At 44.4% G+C, this 26,014-nt stretch overlaps 1 protein-coding gene across 1 annotated transcript in view; it reads left to right on the top strand.

Moving 5' to 3' along the window:
- The window catches only part of LOC120056867 (rap guanine nucleotide exchange factor 6-like), a 181,424-nt gene that overhangs the window by 137,418 nt on the left and 17,992 nt on the right, over positions 1 to 26,014 (top strand). Inside the window, exons 15-22 of the mRNA XM_039005122.1 lie at positions 1 to 10; positions 314 to 557; positions 7,603 to 7,763; positions 12,488 to 12,728; positions 15,018 to 15,126; positions 15,202 to 15,485; positions 16,636 to 16,847; positions 19,917 to 20,040. The exon at positions 1 to 10 is cut by the window's left edge and continues 99 nt beyond it. Coding sequence (XP_038861050.1) covers positions 1 to 10; positions 314 to 557; positions 7,603 to 7,763; positions 12,488 to 12,728; positions 15,018 to 15,126; positions 15,202 to 15,485; positions 16,636 to 16,847; positions 19,917 to 20,040 — 1,385 coding nt within the window. The remainder of the gene's footprint in view (positions 11 to 313; positions 558 to 7,602; positions 7,764 to 12,487; positions 12,729 to 15,017; positions 15,127 to 15,201; positions 15,486 to 16,635; positions 16,848 to 19,916; positions 20,041 to 26,014) is intronic.

The following is a 26,014-nucleotide window of genomic DNA, read 5'->3' as shown; positions in this document are numbered from 1 at the left end:
AACATCTTCGGTTCGTACAATCTGTCCTCTTACCAAAGATAGGATTATTTCATTAACGATGCCGGACCATCTGAAATTAAAATGACCGATGTCAACAGTAGTCTGTACCTGGGTCTGTACCTGGGTCTAGTCCTGTGTTGGGTTGCAAAATTTGTGTAACTTTCCCAAGTATTCCAACCATGATTTCTGGAAACCTGGGAATTTTGGGATAGTTATCATGAATTTGCATTCCAATGCAGCCCCCCCCCCCCCCCCCCCCCACTAGTTCTGTGACTGTGTCTTGCTGTTGACCTACTATCCCTCCTCTCCCAAGTGTTCAAAGAGCTGCTGAGCCGGATCGTACACGAGAAGATGAACAGGGGTCCCCACATCCCCAAGATCCAGGAGAAGAAGGGTAACCGCTTCTCTATCCCAGACCTGCCTGGAGACATGGAGTTCCCCACAGACCATAAGGCCACCAAGAAGATGAAGGCCAACACAGTGTCTGGAGGACGGAACAAGATCAGGAAGATGCTGGAGAAGACCCGCTTCAGCATCCTACCACCCAAGCCTTTCAGGTAGACCCAATAACACTACAGTATCCTACCACCCAAGCCTTTCAGGTAGACCCAATAACACTACAGTATCCTACCACCCAAGCCTTTCAGGTAGACCCAATAACACTACAGTATCCTACCACCCAAGCCTTTCAGGTAGACCCAATAACACTACAGTATCCTACCACCCAAGCCTTTCAGGTAGACACAATAACACTACAGTATCCTACCACCCAAGCCTTTCAGGTAGACACAATAACACTACAGTATCCTACCACCCAAGCCTTTCAGGTAGACACAATAACACTACAGTATACTACCACCTAAACCCTTCAGGTAGACCCAATAACACTACAGTATACTACCACCTAAACCCTTCAGGTAGACCCAATAACACTACAGTATACTACCACCTAAACCCTTCAGGTAGACACAATAACACTACAGTATCCTACCACCCAAGCCTTTCAGGTAGACACAATAACACTACAGTATACTACCACCTAAACCCTTCAGGTAGACCCAATAACACTACAGTATACTACCACCTAAACCCTTCAGGTAGACACAATAACACTACAGTATACTACCGCCCAAGCCTTTCAGGTAGACACAATAACACTACAGTATACTACCACCTAAACCCTTCAGGTAGACACAATAACACTACAGTATACTACCACCTAAACCCTTCAGGTAGACCCAATAACACTACAGTATACTACCACCTAAACCCTTCAGGTAGACCCAATAACACTACAGTATCCTACCACCCAAACCCTTCACGTAGACACAATAACACTACAGTATCCTACCACCCAAACCCTTCAGGTAGACACAATAACACTACAGTATCCTACCACCCAAGCCTTTCAGGTAGACACAATAACACTACAGTATACTACCACCTAAACCCTTCAGGTAGACACAATAACACTACAGTATCCTACCACCCAAACCCTTCAGGTAGGCACAATAACACTACAGTATCCTACCTAGGGCTGGGAATTGCCAGAGACCTCACGATACGATATGCATTGTGATTCTTACGATTCTGTATGTATTGCAATTTGATGCTGTGATTATATTGCAATTCAATGTTCCTGACATATTGCTCACCATGTCTGCTGCAAAGGGACAAGAGACAGCCATGGGTGGAAAAAAGTGTAATTTAGCGTAATTATTTGCCATTTCATGAAACCATTTAGCATCACAAGCCATTGATCTTCCAACCAAGAACTATATCTACATCACAATGCTTTAATTCCTTTTTTATTCAGTTTACTCTGAGAGGAGTTAAAGAAAGTGGAGATGAAGGACACTGATTTGGGAGCACCAGGCTTCATTTGTAGTCTATGGACTGACAATGTGATAGAAAGTGGTAGTACCGTACTGCAGGGATGCTAGTAGCTAGCGACTATGGTAAACTTCATCAACAGCTTCATGTGAGGTTGTTCTTAGTGCACGGGTAGTTAAGTCAGTATGATTTAAGATGTCAGTCACTTCTGATGCATGGCTTTATGCTGTCGTCTCAATAGGCTGCTGATGAGATGGAAAATGTCCTCTTCGCTCTACCAAATGACACCCTATTTCCCATCTAGCGTACTACTTTTGACCAGGGCCCATAGGGGATAGTGTGCCGTTTGTGACACATGGTTAGTTTAGTAAACAGTGGTGAAGACAGTACAGGGCAAGCACAGGTCTTTATTCCACTGGTGTGCTAATTGAAGCATGAGCCTTTTCTGATGTGAAGAGGAAGGTCAGGGATGCAGGCTACTCTCTCCTGTCTGCAGTATTCTACAGTAGCACAGTGTGAGGACTACCTGGATTTTCTGTTGGATCATATGTTGACCAACCAGCGGATTTACTGGGATTCAGCTAATAGAGCTAATAGACTAGGTAGTTTGAGCTGGACGCAGGTGGTGGTGATTTGGTGAGATGACTGCAAGGGATAGGCAGGGTGTGTGTCATCTCTTCAGCTCGACTTCTTATACTCATTATCTGCATTTAAAAGTGTTTAAGTAAATATATGGGCCGTTTGTCAAAAGCAGACAGTGTCCCGGGGCTTTCCTGATGATGACAGTGTCCCGGGGCTTTCCTGATGATGACAGTGTCCCGAGGCTTTCCTGATGATGACAGTGTCCCGGGGCTTTCCTGATGATGACAGTGTCCCGAGGCTTTCCTGATGATGACAGTGTCCCGGGGCTTTCCTGATGATGACAGTGTCCCGAGGCTTTCCTGATGATGACAGTGTCCCGGGGCTTTCCTGATGATGACAGTGTCCCGGGGCTTTCCTGATGATGACAGTGTCCCGGGGCTTTCCTGATGATGACAGTGTCCCGGGGCTTTCCTAATGATGACAGTGTCCCGGTGCTTTCCTGATGATGACAGTGTCCCGGGGCTTTCCTAATGATGACAGTGTCCCGGGGCTTTCCTGATGATGACAGTGTCCCGGGGCTTTCCTGATGATGACAGTGTCCCGGGGCTTTCCTGATGATGACAGTGGAAATGTATTTTAGAGGCTTTACAAATATACACTACCAGTCAAAAGTTTGGACACACCTACTTATTCAAGGGTTTTTATTTATTTTTACTATTTTCTACATTGTAGAATAATAGTGAAGACATCAAAACTATGAAATAACACTTATGGAATCATGTAGTAACCAAAAAAGTGTTAAACAAATCAAAATACTTTGATGAATGAGATTGATGACAGCTTTGCACACTCTTGGGATTCTCTCAACCAGCTTCTTGAGGAATGCTTTTCCCAATACTCTTGAAGGAGTTCCCACATGCTGAGCACTTGTTGGCTGCTTTTCCTTCACTCTGCGGTCCAACTCATCCCAAAACATCTCAATTGGGTTGAGGTCGGGTGATTGTGGAGGCCAGGTCATCTGATGCAGCATTCCATCACTCTCCTTCTTGATAAAATATCCCTTACACAGCCTGGAGGTGTGTTGGGTCATTGTCCTGTTGAAAATCAAATGATAGTCCCACTTAGTACAAACCAGATGGGATGGCGAATCGCTGCAGAATGCTGTGGTAGACATGCTGGTTAACCTGTTTGGCGTGCAAGCCCGACGTCGGTACACTTATGACAACAGCCACTTCAAGTGCAGGGCGCGAAATTCAAAATATATATTTTTTAAATATTTAACTTTCACACATTAACAAGTCCAATACAGCATATGAAAGGTACACATCTCGTGAATCCAGCCAACATGTCCGATTTTTAAAATGTTTTACAGGGAAGACAAAATATGTAAATCTATTAGCTAACCACGTTAGCAAAAGACTCCACTTTTATTACTCCATCAGTTTTTGACTCCATCAGTAGCTATCACAAATTCGGCCAAATAAAGATATAAATAGCCACTAACCAAGAAACAACCTCATCAGATGACAGTCTGATAACATATTTATTGTATAGCATATGTTTTTTTTGAAAAATGTGCATATTTCAGGTATAAATCATAGTTTACATTGCAGCTACATTCAGAAATTGCACCGAAAGCAGCCATAATATTTACAGACACCAACGTCAAATACCTAATTACTCATCATAAAACATTTCTGAAAAATACATAGTGTACAGCAAATGAAAGACAGGCATCGTGTGATGCCAGACAATATTTCCGATTTATTAAGTGTTTTACAGCGAAAACAAAATGTTGCGTTATATTAGCTTAGCACAATAGCCAGAAACACTTGGGCGCCGGCGACTACGACAGATATATGAAATAACATCATAAATTGGGTCTTACTTTTGCTGATCTTTCATCAGAATGTTGAACAAGGTGTCCTTTGTCCAGATGAGTCGTTGTTTGGATTCAGAATGGCAACTTTCTCTCTCCATTTAGCAAGCGCGCTAGCCGGGTTGCACGGATCTCTCCATGTAAACAAACGGAAGAGAACGGAACACGGCAAAACTCCCGAAAAAATTTCAATAATCTGATGAAACTATATTGAAAAAACATACTTTACGATGATATGGTGACATGTATCAAATAAAATCAAAGCCGGAAATAATAGTCACCTATAACGTCAGCAAAACAAAAGGCAACCCAACTGTCCAAATCGCGTTCTTCAGAGTACCGGAACTGGGGTACACGTCATTCCAAGAGGATTTATTCCATCCCAGATCGAGATAATCACCTAATTTCTTCTCTCACAGCCTTCTTGACACCCAGAGGAAGGTGTATGACATGCATGTATACTAATAGCTCTTGTGCCCATTTATAGGCAGGAAGAGGAAGAGAGCATCGATTTCAGACTTTGAACTTCCGGGTCAGGAAAAGTGCTGCAGAATGAGTTCTGTTTCACTCAGAGAAATAATTCAAACGGTTTTAGAAACTAGAGAGTGTTTTCTATCCAATAGTAATAATAATATGCATATTGTACGAGCAAGAATTGAGTACGAGGCCGTTTGAAATGGACACATTTTATCAGGCTACTCAATACTGCCCCTTGCAGCCATAAGAAGTTAAGTGTGCCTTGAATTCTAAAACAATCATCAACAGTGTCACCAGCAAAGCACCCCCACACCATCACACTTCCTCCTCCATGCTTCACGATGGGAACCACACATACAGAGATCATCCGTTCACCTTCTCTGCGTCTCAGACATGGCGGTTGGAACCAAAAATCTCAAATATTTCCTCCGGTCTAATGTCCATTGCTCGTGTTGCTTGGTGTCCTTCAGCAATTTGACCACGAAGGCCTGATTCACACAGTCTCCTATGAACAGTTGATTTTGAGATGTCTGTTACTTGAACTCTGTGAAGCATTTATTTTGGCTGCAATCTGAGGTGCAGTTAACTAATGAACTTATCCTCTGCAGCAGAGGTAACTCTGAGTCTTTCTTTCCTGTGGTGGTCCTCATGAGAGCCAGTTTCATTATAGCGCTTGATGTTTTTTGCGACTGCACTTTTAAAGTTTTGGACATTTTCTGCATTGACTGACCTTCATGTCTCTCATGTTTCTCTTTGCTTATTTGAGCTGTTCTTGCCATAATATGGACTTGGTCTTTTACCAAATAGAGCTATTTTCCCTATACCACCCTGTCGTGTCTTTGGCATCATTAAAACTGAAGACTTATCTTTATCAAAAATTCTCTGTAATTATTATTACGCGATTAGTCCCGTGTAGCTCAGTTGGTAGAGCATGGCGCTTGCAACGCCAGGGTTGTGGGTTCGATTCCCACGGGGGGCCAGTACAAAAAAAGTATGAATGTATGTACTTGTAAGTCGCTCTGGATAAGAGCGTCTGCTAAATGACTTAAATGTAAATGTAAAAAATTAAACTGATTAATCATGTAACTGTAGTTAACTAAGAAGTCGGGGCACCAAGGAAAATATTCAGATTACAAAAGTTATAATTTTCCTAATATAACTTTCAGATATTTTAATATCTGATCACTTAGTCTTCTGATTAATGAATTATTCTTTACGTTAGTCTCATTCCAAACGTCGTAAATTGTTGGTTATCTGAACGAACCCAGTCTTCACTATGAGTCATCCATACATCAGTTGTCTTAAAATATTTATTTACTAACTAAGTACTCACAGAAATGCATAACAAACAGTAGATATGGTTACAAGGAAATGATAGGGGAATGTGCTCTAGTGGGCTAAACCGGCATCGCGGCTTGGTGGACAAAAGGAAAGAGGGGGTCGACTGAGATGAGACACTACAAAGTTGCTAATTATAACAATTGAAATGCTAATCCTTTGCACATGAACGCTCACTCATTCGGGAATAATTGCAATCAATATATTTACACTCAGTGTGTCGTCGGGATCTCTGTTGAAAAGTTTGTTTCTGTTGGAGAGTTTGTCCGCCCTCTCTCTCTCTCTGCTGTGGTTGGAATGGATAGTTCAGAGTGACATTCATTCATGTCGTTATAGAATAGATGTTTCGGCGGTTGTCGGTCTTCGCGTTCAATGATACGGAATTCCTAGCTGCAGACTAGTAATTAATATCAAAGACTTGTTCTAGACTATCGATACCGACAGAATAAAAGTTTAACCACGTGGGATGGTTAAAAGATTCAGCAATCTACTTAAACCTTATTTCCCTCTGTGATAGAGGGACTGTTCTCTTCTCAACCCTTAGCCCTCTCATAATTGAGGTAAGCTCGGTCTGGTGATAGAAAACCCAGGTGGGGATTTTATACGGAACATCGAAAAGGCTGTCTCATGATGCCAGATCCTATCTGTGCCCCTGGGGGCGTGCCAATGACTTAGTGAAACTTTTTAGGGAATTGGAGTTTCCTTCATTAAACAGTCCAAAATCACATTACACAATTTAAAAAACTGTTTCATCCTCACTCATTCATTTTATACAACAATGAGATGTAAACCTCATAACTGAGGCTATTGTATAAACAGCGTTATGGTAATGTGGCCGTATTGTCTCTCATGAGTTTCACAAAATTGTACCAAACGGACCAGTTCGTAGCTGGATTCTTCACCGATCTTTTATACATTCTCCAGAACATAAATACTGTTCGGACCTCCAGTTCTGTGAGGTGGAAGAAATTCCTTTGTTTTCTCTATGAAAACTCACTCTCTATATTGTCTGGCCATGAGGCAGAATCTTCTCTAGGAATTTATGACCTCTGACCACAACAGCCTGGGTGTGGTAGACAGAGGTAGGGGGATGGTGCGTAGAAAAGGCTGGTGCAGAGGGAGGGGGGAATAGTGCTTGCTGTACCCAAAGAGGGCAACGTCATGACAACCCCTACCTTCTTATTTACAATGACGACCTACACCGGCCAAACCCGGATGACACAGGGCCAATTGTGCACCGCCCTATGGGACTCCCAATCACGGCCGGTTGTGATACAGCCTGGATTCGAACCAGGGTGTCTGTAGTGACGCCTCAAGCACTGAGACGCGGTGCCTTAGACCGCGGCGCCACTCGGTAGCCCCACACATGCAGTGAGATTGAATAGAGCCAGGCAGATCCATATTAGGCTCTGGTGCCAGGAGTTCCTTAATCCATACCCTCATCATGAGTGTTACCCAGTCTAAACCCCTCTCTCTCTCTCTGTCTGCCACAGTGATGGCGGCGTGGGCCAGTCTCAGGATGACAGCATTGTGGGCACTAAGCAGTGTAGGCACAGCGTGGCCATCATGCCCATCCCTGGCAGCAGCATGTCATCCAGCAGTCCTGATCTGCTACAGCCAGCCACCAGTGTGCTGGACTTCTCCAACACAGCAGGTGAGAGACACACACACACACACACACACACACACACACACACACACAGGAGCACTCATCACTACCAGGGCAGTCCGATCGTGAACATGTCATCACTGTCATGTTCACCATACCATCTCCATTATGCATTGTGATCATGGTTTGGGTAGTGACTACTGCTCACAACTACACTGAGTCAATTAACAATTGAACATCGGCACACTTTACATAAGTGTTTATCTTGTTCATTTTTGAAGTCTATGTCCTCTTCAGACTGGTTTATATAGGCATTAAACTGGAGCTGTGCAGTGGGAATACAGCAGTCATTACTCATGGAGCAACACTTCTCACAGAGATAGAAAGTGCTTCCTGCTTGGCCAGTGGAGAAACTCAATCCCTCATGTTAATCACAGAATGAATCATATGACCCTTTCACACACACACAGGTGGTCTGCTTCTCCTCTCTGTGTCTCTCAAGCCTTTCTATTTCAAGAGCTTGGACATTAAATAGAATTTAGAGCCATATGAAAGAGATTAAACCCTGAACAATTATAGTCAGTTTTGTCCCGGACAGATTTCAGACCCCATAATTCATGAATTAACTAAGCGGCCTCCCCAGGGAGAGGGGGTAGAGTGGAGGGGAGAGTATGGTTTTGATTTATGCTCTTCGACCATTTGCAATGCAACGCGGCCAGAGGGCCCACTCTCCAGTTTGCAGCCCCAATACATCACTGCCCCCTCTTCTCCCCCTCCTCTTCCTCCTCATTCTCCTTCTCCCCCCTCTTCTCCTCCTCCCCCCTCATCCTTCTCCTCCTGCTCCCCCCTGATCCTTCTCCTCCTGCTCCCCCCTGATCCTTCTCCTCTTCCTCCTCCTCCTCCCCCTCATCCTCCTTTCCCCTTCTGCCCCCCCTCGATTGGGTCCTGGACTTCCTGACGGGCTGCCCCCAGGTGGTGAAGGTAGGAAACAATATCTCCACTTCGCTGATCCTCAGCACTGGGGCCCCACAAGGGTGCATGCTCAGCCCCCTCCTGTACTCCCTGTTCACCCTTGACTGCATGGCCATGCAGGCCTCCAACTCGATCATCAAGTTTGCAGACGACACAACAGTAGTAGCCTTGATTGCCAACAACGACGAGACAGCCTACAGGGAGGAGGTGAGGGCACTCGGAGTATGGTGTCAGGAAAACAACCTCTCACTCAACGTCAACAAAACAAAGGAGATGATTGTGGACTTCAGGAAACAGCAGAGGGAGCAGCCCCCTATCCACATCGACGAGACAGTAGTGGAGAAGGTTGAAAGTTTCAAGTTCCTCGGCATACACATCACGGACAAACTGAAATGGTCCACCCACACAGACAGCGTGGTGAAGAAGGCGCAACAGCGCCTCATCAACCTCAGGAGGCTGAAGAAATGTTGCTTGTCACCCAAAACCCTCACAAACATTTACAGATGCGGAATCGAGAGCATCCTGTCGGGCTGTATCACCTTCTGGTACGGCAACTGCACCGCCCACAACCGCAAGGCTCTCCAGAGGGTGGTGCGTTCTGCACAATGCATCACCGGGGGCAAACTACCTGCCCTCCAGGACACCTACAGCACCCGATCATCAAGGACAACAACCACCCGAGCCACTACCTGTTCACTCCGTTACCATGCAGAAGGCGAGGTCATTACAGGTGCATCAACGCTGGGACCGAGAGACAGAAGCTATTTTTCAATCTCAAGGCCATCAGACTTTTAAACAGCCATCACTAACACAGAGGCAGCTGCCTACATAGACTTGACATCATTGGCCACTTTAACAAATGGATAACTAGTCACTTTATTAATGCCACTTTAATTGTATTTTACACCATCTATTGCATCTCGTCTATGGCGTTCGGTCATTGCTCATCCATATATTTGGATAGGTAGAGGGGATGTTCAGAGAGAAGTGCAGAGTAATCCCTCCCAAAGGCTTCAAATTAGATTGAGATGGGATCAGTGAAACTGGCGTTTGGAGTTCAGGTGTTATTCTTTTAGGCATTTGGTAGGGTGTAAGAAGGCTTGCCTGGGGACTCCTGTGTTTGTACTGTGTGTGCATAAAGCCTAGAGTCACTGTGGCAGACTCAGATCTCCGCTCTCTGTTTTCACACACACACTGTGCCCTCCCTCCCTCTCTCCAGTACACTGATCTGATTGTAAACAGATGCTTTAGTGAAAGCCATGACACAAGTCCTTCTGCCCCGCTGACTTCTCCCACAATGACGCACAGGAAAAAGCTACCATTCTAATCCTCCGTTTTATATTTCCAATCACTGTTCTCACTCTCGCTCTCTCGCTCTTCCTTCTCTTCTCTCTGCTTCCCCAGCCGTGGGCTTTCACTGTAAGTATCTAGGTGGTTTCTTGGAATGGAATCATTTGGGCTGTTTGTTTTAGAGACGTTTGGTTTACTCTTCCTAGTTTCCCCTCACATTCCTTCCCCCCTTCTTTTATGAGCTTTTGAGTTGCGTCTCTCTCTGTGTCGTATGTCCTGAACCTCAGTCTAAGTTGGACTCTGCGTGGTATTCTCCGGCTTCGTCCCAAATGGCACCCGGTTCCCTACATAGTGCTCTACTTTTAAAAAGAACCTTATGAAACCTGGTCAAACGTAGTTCAGTTAATTGGGACCTATTCTCAGTGATGGCTGGGTGTGTTTGTTAAAGGAGCCCTAGCTTCATGTTGAAGTACCCTGTCCTGCACGCTCTTCTAGCTGTGGTGCTCTGCCCCTGTCTACTGTTGCTGCTGTAGCTGGGATTTACATCTAGTGGATCTGTGACGGTGAGCGGGACACAGGCCTGGGGGGCATTGGGTTAGTAGGAACCCGAGAGCCAGGAGGTTTTCCCTGTTTATACTCTGTCTCTCTCATGACTCCATCAATGATTGGTTAATCACCTGACCAGAGAGGCACAGGGATCGCTGTCATCTGGTTCGGTCTGTATTAGTCCTGTCAGGTGGGGGGTAAAGATAATGATTACATATGATAGGACAATAAATGATTGAGGGTTCTCCCCAAATGATGTAAGAGAGGCACCTTGTGGACTGGCTGCGACACCATTTTGTATACAAATTGTATTTTTTTACTTTTTGTTATCATACAGTCATACTAGATTGCAGGAAATGGCAGTCAGTTACAGTTGTTCAAAAACTCAGCAGCACCGCCTTGTTAAAAAGGAGAACCCTGTGATTGCTGAAGACCCTAAGCACAAATCATCACTAATGAGCCTTATTTTGATCTCAACTCCCCTTTTTAGTTTGAGTAGGTTGAAAATGATTGGTAATGGCACGGCTTTACACTGAAATATAATATTTAGACATCTGCAGCAGCGTTATTGGTGTGGCTCAGTGATTAGTGTTTCTGCTAATCTTGCTGCTGTAATAGTGATGAGGGTTCTAGTTATGTGCCCAGCCAGTGTGAGGGGAAACGCCACTAAGGAGCACATAGCTACCATAATGACGGTGTCTCAGTCCATTGAGCACGCTTCAATCTACAGGGGAGGGAGGGAGCAGTGCGCTGTTAGTCGTCTGTCACATAGGACCGTTCCACCTTTATGTTTACCTCTTGAAGTGATGTCTCTCTTTCTGTCATTAGACTCCCTGCATGACTGCTCCCAGACAGCCATAAACACTATCTACTGCCGATGGGATGCCTTTATTCCAGCCTTCACCTCCTCCCCTCTTCCCATACCACTTCTCGTCCTCCACTATTCATGCCTCATTGTTTTACCCTGCTGATGTGTGTGTAATGGACCACAACCACTTTTGTGCGCAAGCAGAGCAAGTATGAAGTTCTTGTTCCCTTTGACGTACTGGGAAATGCATCTTACATGCATATCTTTTAACCACAAGGGTTGTTTGCTTACTTTTGGTCATTTGGACTGATAAAAGAGCTAACGTTAAAAAAACATACTGATGAGCTAGTTAAGAGCTAAGATTTAAAGTGGGTTTCTTTTTAAGAAATAGATCTTGCCTCTCCTTGAACAGCAGGAAGCAGATTGTGCAGTCAACTTTCCTGCCTGTTCTTGACTATGGCTGGACCTCACTAAAGTCCCTTAGATCACTTCATTACTCCCTTGTTGTTTACAAAGCTCTGTTCCACAAGCTTTCCGTCATACCTCACTTCCCTGTTGAAATAGAAAAACACAAGATATCAGACCCGTTCACAGGGTTGGTTAACTCTTGAAGTTTAATCACCCTTTAGTTTTAACGTGCCACAGGGAATACTTTACAAAACAAATTCCACCTGGGTTCCCTGGTGCCGATAGGGCAGTTTTTAAAACTGTTAAATGAGTTCACTGAAGTGTGCAATTGTTTCAGTTGACTATTATAACTTGTACTAACCTGATGTCGTGTATTTATAGCTGTCTTCTAGTTTATCTTTATCTTGAAGTTGTTGTATAGAGGACATTGGTGTCCTCAGGGCACCATTGCCCACAGTCTCTATTGGGCTCCCCTGATTTAGATACATCGTTTGCAACATTTTGATGGTTAACTTTTTTTCTTGTTTTGAATGCGTTTAAAGTGATGCTTCTGTTTATGTATTGGACATCTTCAACATATACTGCTGAATAAAGATGTCTCTGTCACAGATGGAACTATTACAGTGCACTACTTTTCACCAGCGCTCTGTGGGTCTGGTCTAAAGTAGTGCACAATATAGAGGAATCGTTTGTGTTCTTATTCCACCATAACTCTTCAATCCTGTTCTTCTCCTCCATCTGTTAGACATTCCAGACCAGGTGATCCGGGTGTTCAAGGCTGACCAGCAGAGCTGTTACATTATCATCAGTAAGGACACCACGGCCAAGGACGTGGTCAGTCATGTGGTCAACGAGTTTGGCCTTATCGCAGCCCCGGAGACCTACTCCCTCTGTGAGGTGTCTGTCAGTCCCGAGGGCGTCCTCAAACAACGCAGGCTACCTGACCAGCTCTCTAAGCTGGCTGACCGCATCCAGCTCAATGGCAGGTAAGAAAAATACAGATCTAGGATCAGATTATCCCACCCCAATCCTAACGATCAACCATTAGGGGGATAGAAAATGGGAGAAGATGATCTGACCCTGTATCAGTGGTTTGATGCAACTTCTTCCACCTTGGTTCCCCACAGGTCTGAAAATGGGTTAGATTGTAGTGAGACAGGGAGGGACAGCATAGGCTCCCCATCTCCCCTAATTCCTTCCTACCCCTCGTCTTCTTCCTTCCCTCTCAGAGCGCCTCAGCTAAAATGGCTGCCTCTGCTCCTGTCCCCCCTGCTCCTCTCTGTTCCCCCTGCTCCTCTCTGTTCCCCCTGCTCCTCTCTGTTCCCCCTGCTCCTCTCTGTTCCCCCTGCTCCTCTCTGTTCCCCCTGCTCCTCTCTGTTCCCCCTGCTCCTCTCTGTTCCCCCTGCTCCTCTCTGTTCCCCCTGCTCCTCTCTGTTCCCCCTGCTCCTCTCTGTTCCCCCTGCTCCTCTCTGTTCCCCCTGCTCCTCTCTGTTCCCCCTGCTCCTCTCCGTTCCCCCCGCCCGCTCCTTTCCGTTCCGCCCGCTCCTCTCCGTTCCCCCCGGCCCCGCTCCTCTCCCTCTGTCCTGCTCCTCTCCCTCTGTCCCCTTTAAGCGGGCAGCACACAGAGCCCTGGTGCCTTATGGGTAATGGACGGCCCCTTGGCGCCAGGTAGCACCAAAGTAGAGCAGCGTAAGGCTAGACAATGGAAGCGGAAGATACACACAAGAAACTGTTGAGCATGAAAAACTCAGCAGCCTTCCAGTTCTTGACACAACGGCTGTCACCTACTACCATACCTCGTTCAAAGGCACTTCAATCTTTTGTCTTGCCCATTCACCCTCTGAATGGTACATATACACAATCCATGTCTCAATTGTCTCAAGGCTTACAAATCCTTTTTTAACCTGTCTCCTCCCCTTCATCTACACTGATTTGAAGTGGATTTAACAAGTGACATCAATAAGGGATCATAGCTTTCACCTGGATTCACCTGGTCAGTCTGTCATGGAAAGAGCAGGTGTTCTTAATGTTTTGTCCACTCAGTGTATATGCCTTTTAGCAGACGCTTTTACCCGACTTAGTCATGCTGCATACATTTTACATATGGGTAGTCCCGGGAATCCAACCCACTACTCTGGCGTTGCAAGTGCCATGCTCTACCAACTGAACTACAAAGGACCAGTTGATATGGATTGTGGCGGCAGGTAGTCTAGTGGTTAGAGCATTGGGCCAGTAACCGAAAGGTTGCTGGATCGAATCCCCGAGCTGACAAGGTAAAAAATCAATTTAAAAATATTTTGTTCTGCCCCTGAACAAGGCACTAAACCCACTGTTTCCCCCAGGAGGCTGTCATTGTAAATAAGAATTTGTTCTTAACTGACTTGCCTAGTTAAATAAAGATTTTTAAAAAAAATACAAAATATGACTGGGTCAGAGATACACAAGCTTAGCCAATAGAAACTACCCAGTCCTCACTCGGTGCCCCCTGTCAAGCCCATACAGCCATCTAGCCAGGACAGTCTCCCCAGCCAGAGCTAGCCCTAGGTCCTGCCTCAGCCCCAGCCCCCTCTCCTCCCAGGGGGCCAGTATATCCAGCTAGCAGAGCGCCAGCCCCCTCTCCATCCAGCAGGACAAAGGATCCAGCCAGCAGGGCCCCAGCCCCCTCTCCATGCAGCGGGACAAAGCATCCAGCCAGCAGGGCCCCAGCCTCCTCTCCTTACAGGGGTCCAGTGGATCCAGCCAGCAGAACCACAGCCCCCTCTACCTATCACTTATTTATCCCATTCCTGAAGGCATTGGCAGGGCTATAGACACATTATGGCTTCATTAAACACCACTAGTCCAATGTGCTGCTCTTGGACGCTCTCCCAGAAAAGGGCATGAGGCCTAAATGTCTCGCCCACCCAGGGAGAAATGTATGGCCTAAATGTCTTGCCCACCCAGGGTGAAATGTATAAGCTAAAATGTCTCACCCACCCAGGGAGAAATGTATGGCTAAAATGTCTCACCACTGTTGGGGCCAGGACCACTCTGGCCAGCATTTTCCTGCTGCTGCTGCCCTGTTGGTGTTGACCAGGGAGTTTACATAATATACACACAATACATACAATGAATGGTGGTATTTTGGTTATACATTTTCTAATGATGAATTTAATAATGACTCATTTGTCATTAAATGTTATCTGCTTTGTAAACAACACAACGTTTTCTGATGTCTGTCTGGTATTATCCTCAGTACACGACTAACCCCTAATATCTGGTCTCCTCGTCCCCAGGTACTACCTGAAGAACAACATGGAGACGGAGACGTTGTGTTCAGACGATGACGCCCAGGAGCTGCTGAAGGAGAGTCACATCACCCTGCTCCAGCTCAGCACCGTGGAGGTGTGTGTGTTTGGTGTTTGTATACAGAACTAGATCCTCTCTGTATGTATTAATAACGTTGTTGTTGTTGTTCAGGTGGCCGCCCAGCTCTCCATGAGGGACTTTGAGCTGTTCCGTAACATTGAGTCCACTCAGTACATAGATGACCTCTTCAAGCTGCTGGACTCCTCGGGGGGGCTCCAACAGACACACCTCAAGCAGTTTGAGGAAGTCATCAACCAGGAGACCTTCTGGGTCGCCACGGAGATCCTGAGAGAGCCCAACACCATGAAGAGGATGAAGACCATCAAACACTTTATTAAGATCGCCCTGCACTGTAGAGAGTGCAAGAACTTCAACTCCATGTTCGCCATCATCAGGTGGGTTTATCCTCGCTTCCATTGTTGCTACCAGCAGATGTGTTTTTATTTTTGTTTATTTAATTTAACTAGGCAAGTCAGTTAAGAACAAATTCTTATTTACAGTGACGGCCTACCAACATTCAGACCACTGTAGGGTTTGCCTGGCTAGAACCCAGGAGACCTGTCCCACACTCCCTGTTCTAGTCTCAATCTGGTTCCATTCAAGCAGTTCATTCCATCAGTGTGCCCACAGTCAAAATATCTATTCCTTCTACTTATTGCTTGTCAAAATGTACAGTTATTACATTTATGTGTTGTTATTTTGTTAGCTCAGCCTTCTATGGTTCGGCTTTGTATTACTATATATATCCTCAGGGAGCTGTGTGTGTGTTCCCTACTGTCTGTCCTCCAATGTGTAATGAGTCATTCTCAATCCCACTGTAGATCAGTCAGATCAGTCATTTCCCTGGCTGGCTGGCTGGCTGACTGGCTGGAGATTCCACTTCAGAGCAGAGAACAATGAGGGGACTCATTCTAGAGCAGCGCTGCCAGGGGAGGGGGGAGGGAGGAGAAGGAGGAAATGCAAGTCATAATTAGCATCTCTAAATGAAGCTGCTCTGAGGGCACACAGCCACAGGGCTACATTGAGGAAATGAGGAAACAAACACTGAAGAATTATGGTTTTTGGATTGCATGTTTTGTTGTGAGTGAATGTGTGTACACTCAACCAAAAAGACTCCTTAATTATGATAATGTTTCATTCCCCAAAGTGGTGCACATTGCTTTCAGCTTTCACTTCTGTATCCCATGAAATGCATCTCTGTACATTGTGCATGTTGTGTCTGGGTGCTGGGCTGGACAGTGGAGTGGTCATCTGTCCGGCTAGCCCGGGGGAGTTGGCGGGCAATAATTTAGTCTCCAGGGCCACGTCGTGATTTCAAAATTCAGCAGAGGGCAGCACAGATTTTTTTACAGACCGGTTTGTTTGTCCAAAGCAATTTGCGGGCCAGAAAAACGGCAGTTATTTGAGAACTTATAGGTCCATTATCAACACACTTTCTATCTAGTTTCAAACGTTCAAGAGTGGCCTAGTGTTTTTTGTTTGTTTTTTGCCATAATAATCTGAACCCTAACCCCTGAACTCTGACCCTCGTCTCCTCCCCTACAGTGGTCTGAATCTGGCTCCAATAGCTCGTCTCAGGTCGTCGTGGGAGAAGCTTCCCAGTAAGTACGATAAGCTGTTCCAGGACCTGCAGGACATCTTTGACCCATCCAGGAACATGGCCAAGTACCGCAATGTCCTGAGCAGCCAGAGCATGCAGCCTCCCATCATCCCCCTGTTCCCTGTCGTCAAGAAGGACCTCACCTTCCTACATGAAGGTATGGAGGCCTTTCTCAGTGCCCGCCTAAAATGTCTTCCTCTTGTCCATTGTAAACATATCTGATTAATTGATTAAACCTTTATTTATACAGCTTTATCTGGTTAAGATAACATCTATTTAGCAAGAGAGCACTGTAACAATGATTATGGTCATTATTTTGACGATAACGTCATCATGTTGAATTTGTGTTTTCTATGAAGAATGTTAGACCAGTATGCTCGTTGTGCTGTACTAGACTATATAACGTACATCATGCCTAACTCAGGCACTCATCAGACAAAGAACTATTCTTATGTCCATTAGCCACTAGCATTAGCATTCCAGACTTACTGTTTAACCCCTCACCTCGTCAAAATTGGTCTATATGGATAAGGCCAAATTGTAATGTTTCTAGTAGAAGAACTATAAAAAGCATATGCATGACCATCACTATTGAAAGAGAACACTGGAGAGAATGTTGTCAGACCAACTGACACACGACTGAATCCAAATTACACTGTTGATTTCATGTGAATTTTACATTTACTGTACTTTTCACAGTATTTGTCAATAACGAAATCTGAAAATACTCTGGAAACGTTCAGTAACATGATAAGAATTTTCATTGACATTTTGGAGTACGTGCAAGATAAGAAAAAGGGATGACAAGGGTTTGAGTGAGAGGTCTAGCTGTTTCCAAGTGTTTACACACAGTTCCTAATGTCAATGCACCTTTATGACTCAACTGTAAGGTGCTTTTGATACTGTAAATGACATGCGGAAATGTGAAGTGCACATTTGGACTTGGGTGTATGGTTTGCTTGTATGACATCAGAGGTATTTATTACAATCCTCAACGTCTCATCTTTCAGAACACATCGACTCTTCCTCAGTTTACAGTATTTCTATCTCAGACAACAACAAATGTGCAAAAGTAACCCAATTTAGCAGCAGGGATGGGGCGGCGTCTTGTCGTACTCTGTGCTCAAGTTTATAACGGCTGTTAGTCAAAACCCATACAGTGCTGTGAAGCACAGAGCCAGAGCTCTGATGTCATGTGTAGCATGTTACTGTATAGCCACTACGTTCCAATTTAGGCGCTTATCAATAACAAAATCTGCATTTTTTAAATTCGTATACAGGATGTCAGGGGCTATGAGTGGAAAGGGCTACGATGGAAAATGCTTTCATACCATGTAGGGGTCATTGACAAGGTTTTCCACTTCCCCAAGCTCAACTGAAACAGTGGTCACTCTCAAGCTTGCTCAAGAGGTTTTACTTCTCTTATCTCCTCCTTCTGTTTCCCTTTCTGCCATCCCATAATAAGAACAAGTTAGAACAGACACGGAGGTTTCTTGATTATACAAAGTAAAAAGTAAAAAAAAAGGTATAGTACTAAAACAAGAAACTGATCATTGTAATCACATGGTACTAGCAGGGGAACCCATTGTAATCACATGGTACTAGCAGGGGAACCCATTGTAATCACATGGTACTAGCAGGGGGGAACCCATTGTAATCACATGGTACTAGCAGGGGAACCCATTGTAATCACATGGTACTAGCAGGGGAACCCATTGTAATCGCATGGTACTAGCACAGGGGAACCCATTGTAATCACATGGTACTAGCACAGGGGAACCCATTGTAATCACATGATACTAGCAGGAGAACCCATTGTAATCACATGGTACTAGCAGGAGAACCCATTGTAATCACATGGTACTAGCAGGAGAACCCATTGTAATCACATGGTACTAGCAGGAGAACCCATTGTAATCACATGGTACTAGCAGGGGAACCCATTGTAATCACATGGTACTAGCAGGAGAACCCATTGTAATCACATGGCACTAGCACAGGGGAACCCATTGTAATCACATGGTACTAGCACAGGGGAACCCATTGTAATCACATGGTACTAGCACAGGGGAACCCATTGTAATCACATGGTACTAGCACAGGGGAACCCATTGTAATTACATGGTACTAGCAGGAGAACCCATTGTAATCACATGGTACTAGCAGGAGAACCAATTGTAATCACATGGTACTAGCAGGGGAACCCATTGTAATCATATGGTACTAGCAGGAGAACCCATTGTACTCACATGGTACTAGCAGGGGAACCCATTGTAATCACATGGTACTAGCACAGGGGAACCCATTGTAATCACATGGTACTAGCACAGGGGAACCCATTGTAATCACATGGTACTAGCACAGGGGAACCCATTGTAATCACATGGTACTAGCACAGGGGAACCCATTGTAATCACATGGTACTAGCAGGGGAACCCATTGTAATCACATGGTACTAGCACAGGGGAACCCATTGTAATCACATGGTACTAGCACAGGGGAACCCATTGTAATCACATGGTACTAGCACAGGGGAACCCATTGTAATTACATGGTACTAGCAGGAGAACCCATTGTAATCACATGGTACTAGCAGGAGAACCAATTGTAATCACATGGTACTAGCAGGGGAACCCATTGTAATCATATGGTACTAGCAGGAGAACCCATTGTACTCACATGGTACTAGCAGGGGAACCCATTGTAATCACATGGTACTAGCACAGGGGAACCCATTGTAATCACATGGTACTAGCACAGGGGAACCCATTGTAATCACATGGTACTAGCACAGGGGAACCCATTGTAATCACATGGTACTAGCACAGGGGAACCCATTGTAATCACATGGTACTAGCAGGGGAACCCATTGTAATCACATGGTACTAGCAGGAGTATAGACTCTGGATAATGATGTGAGAAGTAAACCAGTTGCTCCCATCTAAAGTGAAAAGCTGTGAGAACACATCAACAGCTCCACAGTAAGTGACACACTCCCTTGTAGGTCAGAAACCAGCACTCGCCTCTTAAATTCAGCCCAATTAAACAGGTTGAAGAAATCATTGTTTGAGAGTTGACCTGTTGAGAGTGGTTACATATCTCCAGCCCTATCCCCCAGATTTACCAAATCAAGTGGTGGGGGTGACGCTGTTGTTTAAAAAAAATCATTGATTTCCCCTTTAATGAGGTTAAAGAAAAGCTCAATGACTGACTGTTTCCCCCACAGGTAATGACTCTCACGTAGACGGCCTGGTGAATTTTGAAAAGCTAAGGATGATTGCTAAGGAGATCCGTCATGTGGTCCGTATGACCTCCGCCAACATGGACCCAGCTCTCATGTTTAGACAGAGGTGGGTACTCTCTCCCTTGGCCCTATACTTAACCACAGACTTAGGTTCTGTTTTGCCTTTTAAATCCTATTGAAATAGATTACATGGACTCTGGTGACCTGATCCTAGACCAGCACTCCTACTCTGAGACGCTTTATGAATATAGGCCCTCCCCCAATCCGAACCTTGAAGGCATAGAGCAAGAGTTCATGGTAAGTAGATAACGGGCTTAATTGCCAAACTATCGCACTATACTTTTACCCATTAGGGGGATGGCATAATATCTGATCATCAGTGGTTTGAGGTGACATCTGCCTACTCTCTCTCTGCCCCCATATGGTGTCCTAAAGTCCAGCTTGTCACAGACGGTGCATGCCTGCCCTGTTCAGACTTCGTCCACACCAAGCAGCACCACTGCTTCCTTCAGACTCCCTCCACAATCTAGAATAGCGCCGGAGGGGATGGCCACCGTTTTACGGGCTCCTAACCAACTGTGCTATTTTGTTAGTTTTTTTGTGTTGTTTGTAACTTATTTTTGAACGTATTTTGCACATAGTGTTGCTGCTACCGTCTCTTATGACCGAAAATACCTTTTGGAAATCAGAACAGCGATTACTCACCTCAAACTGGACAAAGATTCTTTCTTTAACGAGTCCGACGCGAAGGAAATACTGCTTTCTCTGAAACGGGCCCATATCCCCATTATTTGCGTGAAGAAAAGACAGAGAATAAGGGGGCAGGGGTCGGGCTGCCTTCTGAGAATTTGTAGGCGAGTGAGTAAACCTCCACTGCCATCCATTCTATTGGCCATCGTGCAATCATTGGAAAACAAATGGATGATATACGATCAAGACTATTTTACCAACGGGACATTAAAAACTGTATCTTATGTTTCACTGAGTCGTGGCTGATCGACGACATGGATAATAAGGAGTTGGCGGGATTTTCCATCCATCGGCAGGACAGAGAAGCTACGTCTGGTAAGACGAGGGGTGGGGGTGTGTATTTGTCAATAACAGCTGGTGCGCAATGTCTAATATTAAAGAAGTCTCGAGGTATTGCTCGCCTGAGGTAGAGTACCTTATGATAAGCTGTAGACCACACTATTTACCAAGAGAGTTCTGATCTATATTATTCGTTGCCATCTATTTACCACCACCACACCGATGCTGGCACTAAGACCGCATTCAACCAGCTGTATAAGTCCATAAGTAAACAAGAAAATGCTCATCCAGAAGCGGCGCTCCAAGTGGCCGGGGACTTTAATGCAGGCAAACTTAAATCTATTTTACCTCATTTCTACCAGCATGTCACGTGCAACCAGAGGGGGAAAAAACTCTAGACCACCTTTACTCCACACACAGAGACTCATACAAAGCTCTCCCTCGCCCTCCATTTGGCAAATCTGACCATAATTCTATCCTCCTCATTCCTGCTTACAAGCAAAAACTAAAGCAGGAAGTACTAGTGACTCTCTCAATACGGAAGTGGTCACATGACGCGGATGCTAAGCTACAGGACTGTTTTGCTAGCACAGACTGGAATATGTTCCAGGATTCATCCAATGGCAGTGAGGAGTATACCACCTCAGTCATCGACTTCATAAGTGCAATAAGTGCATTGACGATGTCGTCACCATACAAACATATCCCAACCAGAAGCCATGGATTACAGGCAACATCCGCATCGAGCTAAAGGCTAGAGCTGCCGCTTTCAAGGAGCGGGACACTAATCCGGACGCTTAAAAGAAATCCCGCTACGCCCTCAGACGAACCATCAAACAGACAAAGCATCAATACCGGATTAAGATTGAATCCTACTACACCAGCTCTGACACTCGTCGGATGTGGCAGGGCTTGAAAACTATTACGAACTACAAAGGGAAACCCAACCGCAAGCTGCCCAGTGACGTAGCCTACCAGACGAGCTAAATGCCTGAAGCATGCATGAGAGCACCAGCTGTTCCGGACAACTGTGTGATAACGCTCTCGGTAGCCAATGTGAGCAAGAACATTAAACAGGTCAACATTCACACAGCCGCGGGGCCAGACAGATTACCAGGACGTGTACTCAAAGCATGTGCGGACCAACAGGCAAGACGACTAACATCGACGGGGCTGTAGTGGAGCAGGTTGAGAGTTTCAAGTTCCTTGGTGTCCATATCACCAACGAACTAGCATGGTCCAAACACACCAAGACAGTCGTGAAGAGGGCACGACAAAACCTTTTCCCCCTCAGGAGACTGAAAAGATTTTGCATGGGTCCCCAGATCCTCAAAAAGGTTCTACAGCTGCACCATCGAGAGTATTCTGACCGGTTGCATCACCGCCTGGTATGGCAACTTCTCGGCATCTGACCTTAAGGCGCTACAGAGGGTAGTGTGTACGGCCCAATACATCACCGGGGCCAAGCTTCCTGCCATCCAGGACCTACAGTTGAAGTCGGATGTTTACATACACTTAGATTGGAGTCATTAAAACTCGTTTTTCAACCACTCCACAAATTTCTTGTTAACAAACAAGTTTTGTCAAGTCGGTAGGACATCTACTAATTTTTCCAACAATTGTTTACAGACAGATTATTTCACTTATAATTCACTGTATCACAATTCCAGTGGGTCAGAAGTTTACATTCACTCAGTTGACTGTGCCTTTAAACAACTTGGAAAATTACAGAAAATTATGTCATGACTTTAGAAGCTTCTGTTAGGTTAATTGACATCATTTGAGTCAATTGGAGGTGTAACTGTGGATGTATTTCAAGGCCTACCTTCAAACTCAGTGCCTCTTTGCTTGACATCATGGGAAAATCTAGAGAAATCAGCCAAGACCTCCACAAGTCTGGTTCATCCTTGGGAGCAATTTCCAAACACCTGAAGGTACCACGTTCATCTGTACAAACAATAGTACGCAGTATAAACACCATGGGACCATGCAGCCATCATACTGCTCAGGAAGGAGACGTGTTCTGTCTCCTAGAGATTAATGTACTTTGGTGCGAAAAGTGCAAATCAATCCCAGAACAACCGCAAAGGACCTTGTGAAGATGCTGGAGGAAATGGGTACAAAAGTATCTATATCCACAGTAAAACGAGTCTTATATCGACATAACCTGAAAGGCTGCTCAGCAAGGAAGAAGCCACTGCTCCAAAACCGCCATAAAAAAGCCAGACTACGACTGGACATGAGGACAAAGATCGTACTTTTTGTAGAAATGTCCTCTGGTCTGATGAAACAAAAATAGAAATGTTTGGCCATAATGACCATCGTTATGTTTGGAGGAAAAAGGGGCAGGCTTGCAAGCCAAAGAACACCATCCCAACTGTGAAGCACGGGGGTGGCAGCATCATGTTGTGGGGGTGCTTTGCTGCAGGAGGGACTGGTGCACTTCACAAAATAGATGGCATCATGAGGGAAGAAAAGTATGTAGATATATTGAAGCAATATCTCAGAACATCAGTCAGGAAGTTAAAGCTTGGTCGCAAATGGGTCTTCCAAATGGACAATGACCCCAAGCATACTTCCAAAGTTGTGGCAAAATGGCTTAAGGACAACAAAGTCAAGGTATTGGAGTGGCCATCACAAAGCCCTGACCTCAATCCTATAGAAACTTTGTGGGCAGAACTGAAAAAGCGTGTGCGAGCAAGGAGGCCTACAAACTTCACTCAGTTACACCAGCTCTGTCAGGAGGAATGGGCCAAAATTCACCCAACCTATTGTGGGAAGCTTGTGGAAGGCTACCTGCATAATTTAACCCAAGTTAAACAATTTAAAGGCAATGCTACCAAATACTAATTGAGTGTATGTAAACTTCTGACCCACTGGGAATGTGATGAAAGAAATAAAAGCTGAAATATATCATTCTCTCTACTGTTATTCTGACATTTCACATTCTTAAAATAAATTGGTGATCGTAACAGTTTTAATGTATTTGGCTAAGCTGTATGTAAACTTCCGACTTCAACTGTATATACTAGGCGGTGTCAGAGAAAAGCCCCAAAAATTGTCAAAGATTCCAGTCACCCATGTCATAGACTGTTCTCACTGCTGCCGCTCTTTACCCCTACCTGCATGTACAAATTACCTCGACTAACCTGTACCCCCGCACATTGACTCGGTGCCGGTACCCCCTATATATAGCCTCGTTATTGTTATTTTATTGTTACTTTTTATTATTTTTTACTTTAGTTTATTTGGTAAATATATAATCTCTTTCTTGAACTACATTGTTGGTTAACTTTTTATGGCTGCAGGGGCAGTATTGAGTAGCTCTGTTTAAGGTGCCCATTTCAAACGGCCTCGTACTCAATTCTTGCTCGTACAATATGCATATTATTGTTATTATTGGATAGAAAACACTCTCTAGTTTCTATAGCCGTTTGAATTATGTCTCTGAGTGGAACAGAACTCATTCTACAGCACATTTCCTGATATGGAGTGAGATTTCAGAAATGTTGGCCTCTGGTCCCAGGTCAGTTTTAAAGTCCCTGTAAATCCTATGAGGATACAAACACTGCCCACGCCTTCCTCTAGATGTCAGTAAGAGGTGACAATTTGAATGGAGTCGATTGCGCAATCAGGGCCTGTATAAAACGCCAAAGACCGGATGTACCGTTCTTTTCCTGCTGCGCCTGACGCACGATGGACGTTGGACCTGCTCTCTTTCCAAGCTTGGGTTTAGCCAGTAATATTTCGCCGGTCATGTTTTTACTCGTTATAGGTGTTAAAGACATCATAAGGTAGTTAATTTAAACCGTTTTATAGCAATTTATATCCGTTTAGTGCGATTTTGAGGCAATTCTTAGTGATGCACTTTGAAGCTTTGGGCACGTTTCCAGTACCGGTCGAACGTTAGTGGGCATTTCGACGGACAAGAGGACATCTTTCGACCAAAAGAAGATTAGACCCAAGAAAGGATACATTACCCAAGATTCTGATGGAAGATCACCTCATAGTAAGAAATATTTAAGATGATAAATCGTTGTTCTGTCGAAAATTTTTAAACGCATATTCCGCCATTTTCTTTGGTATAGCTTCGCTTGGCGAACCCTGTATTGCACAGTAAGGATAATTTTAGAAATGTAATTCAGCAATTGCATTAAGAACTAATTTGTCTTTCGATAGCTGTCCAACTTATATTTTTTTAGTCAAGTTTATGAATAGTTAATCATGAGACAAGATCACTGTCAAATATGGCGCCCGACATTTTCAGGCTAGTTTTGCTAGTTTTGTCATTGTATAACCACGTTTTTTTGTGGCTAAATATGCACATTTTCGAACAAACTCTATATGTATGTTGTAATATGATGTTACAGGAGTGTCATCGGAAGAATTCTGAGAAGGTTAGTGAAAAAATTAATATATTTTGGCGATGATTACGTTATCGCTCTCTTTGGCTAGAATCAATGCTCTGGTAACGTTTGCACATGTGGTATGCTAATATAACGATTTATTGTGTTTTCGCTGTAAAACACTTAGAACATCTGAAATATTGTCTGAATTCACAAGATCTGTGTCTTTCCATTGCTGTGAGCTGTGTATTTTTAAGAAATGTTTTATGATTAGTAATTAGGTAATACACGTTGCTCTGTGTATTTATTCTAGTCGAGTTGTGATGGTGGGTGCAATTGTAAACTATGATTTATACCTGAAATATGCACATTTTTCTAACAAAACCTATCCTATACAATAAATATGTTATCAGACTGTCATCTGATGAGGTTTTTTCTTGGTTAGTGGCTATCAATATCTTTATTTGGCCGAATTGGTGATAGCTACTGGTGGAGAGAAAAAATGGTGGACAAAGAAAAATGGTGTCTTTTGCTAACGTGGTTAGCTAATAGATTTACATATTTTGTCTTCCCTGTAAAACATTTTAAAAATCTGAAATGGTGGCTTTATTCACAAGATCTGTATCTTTCATTTGGTGTCTTGGACTTGTGATTTAATGATATTTAGATGCTACTATTTAATTGTGACGCTATGCTAGCGATGCT

This window comes from Salvelinus namaycush, chromosome 12, assembly GCF_016432855.1.
Source record: "Salvelinus namaycush isolate Seneca chromosome 12, SaNama_1.0, whole genome shotgun sequence".
NCBI lineage: Eukaryota > Metazoa > Chordata > Actinopteri > Salmoniformes > Salmonidae > Salvelinus > Salvelinus namaycush.
This window is presented reverse-complemented; position numbering and strand designations above follow the sequence as displayed.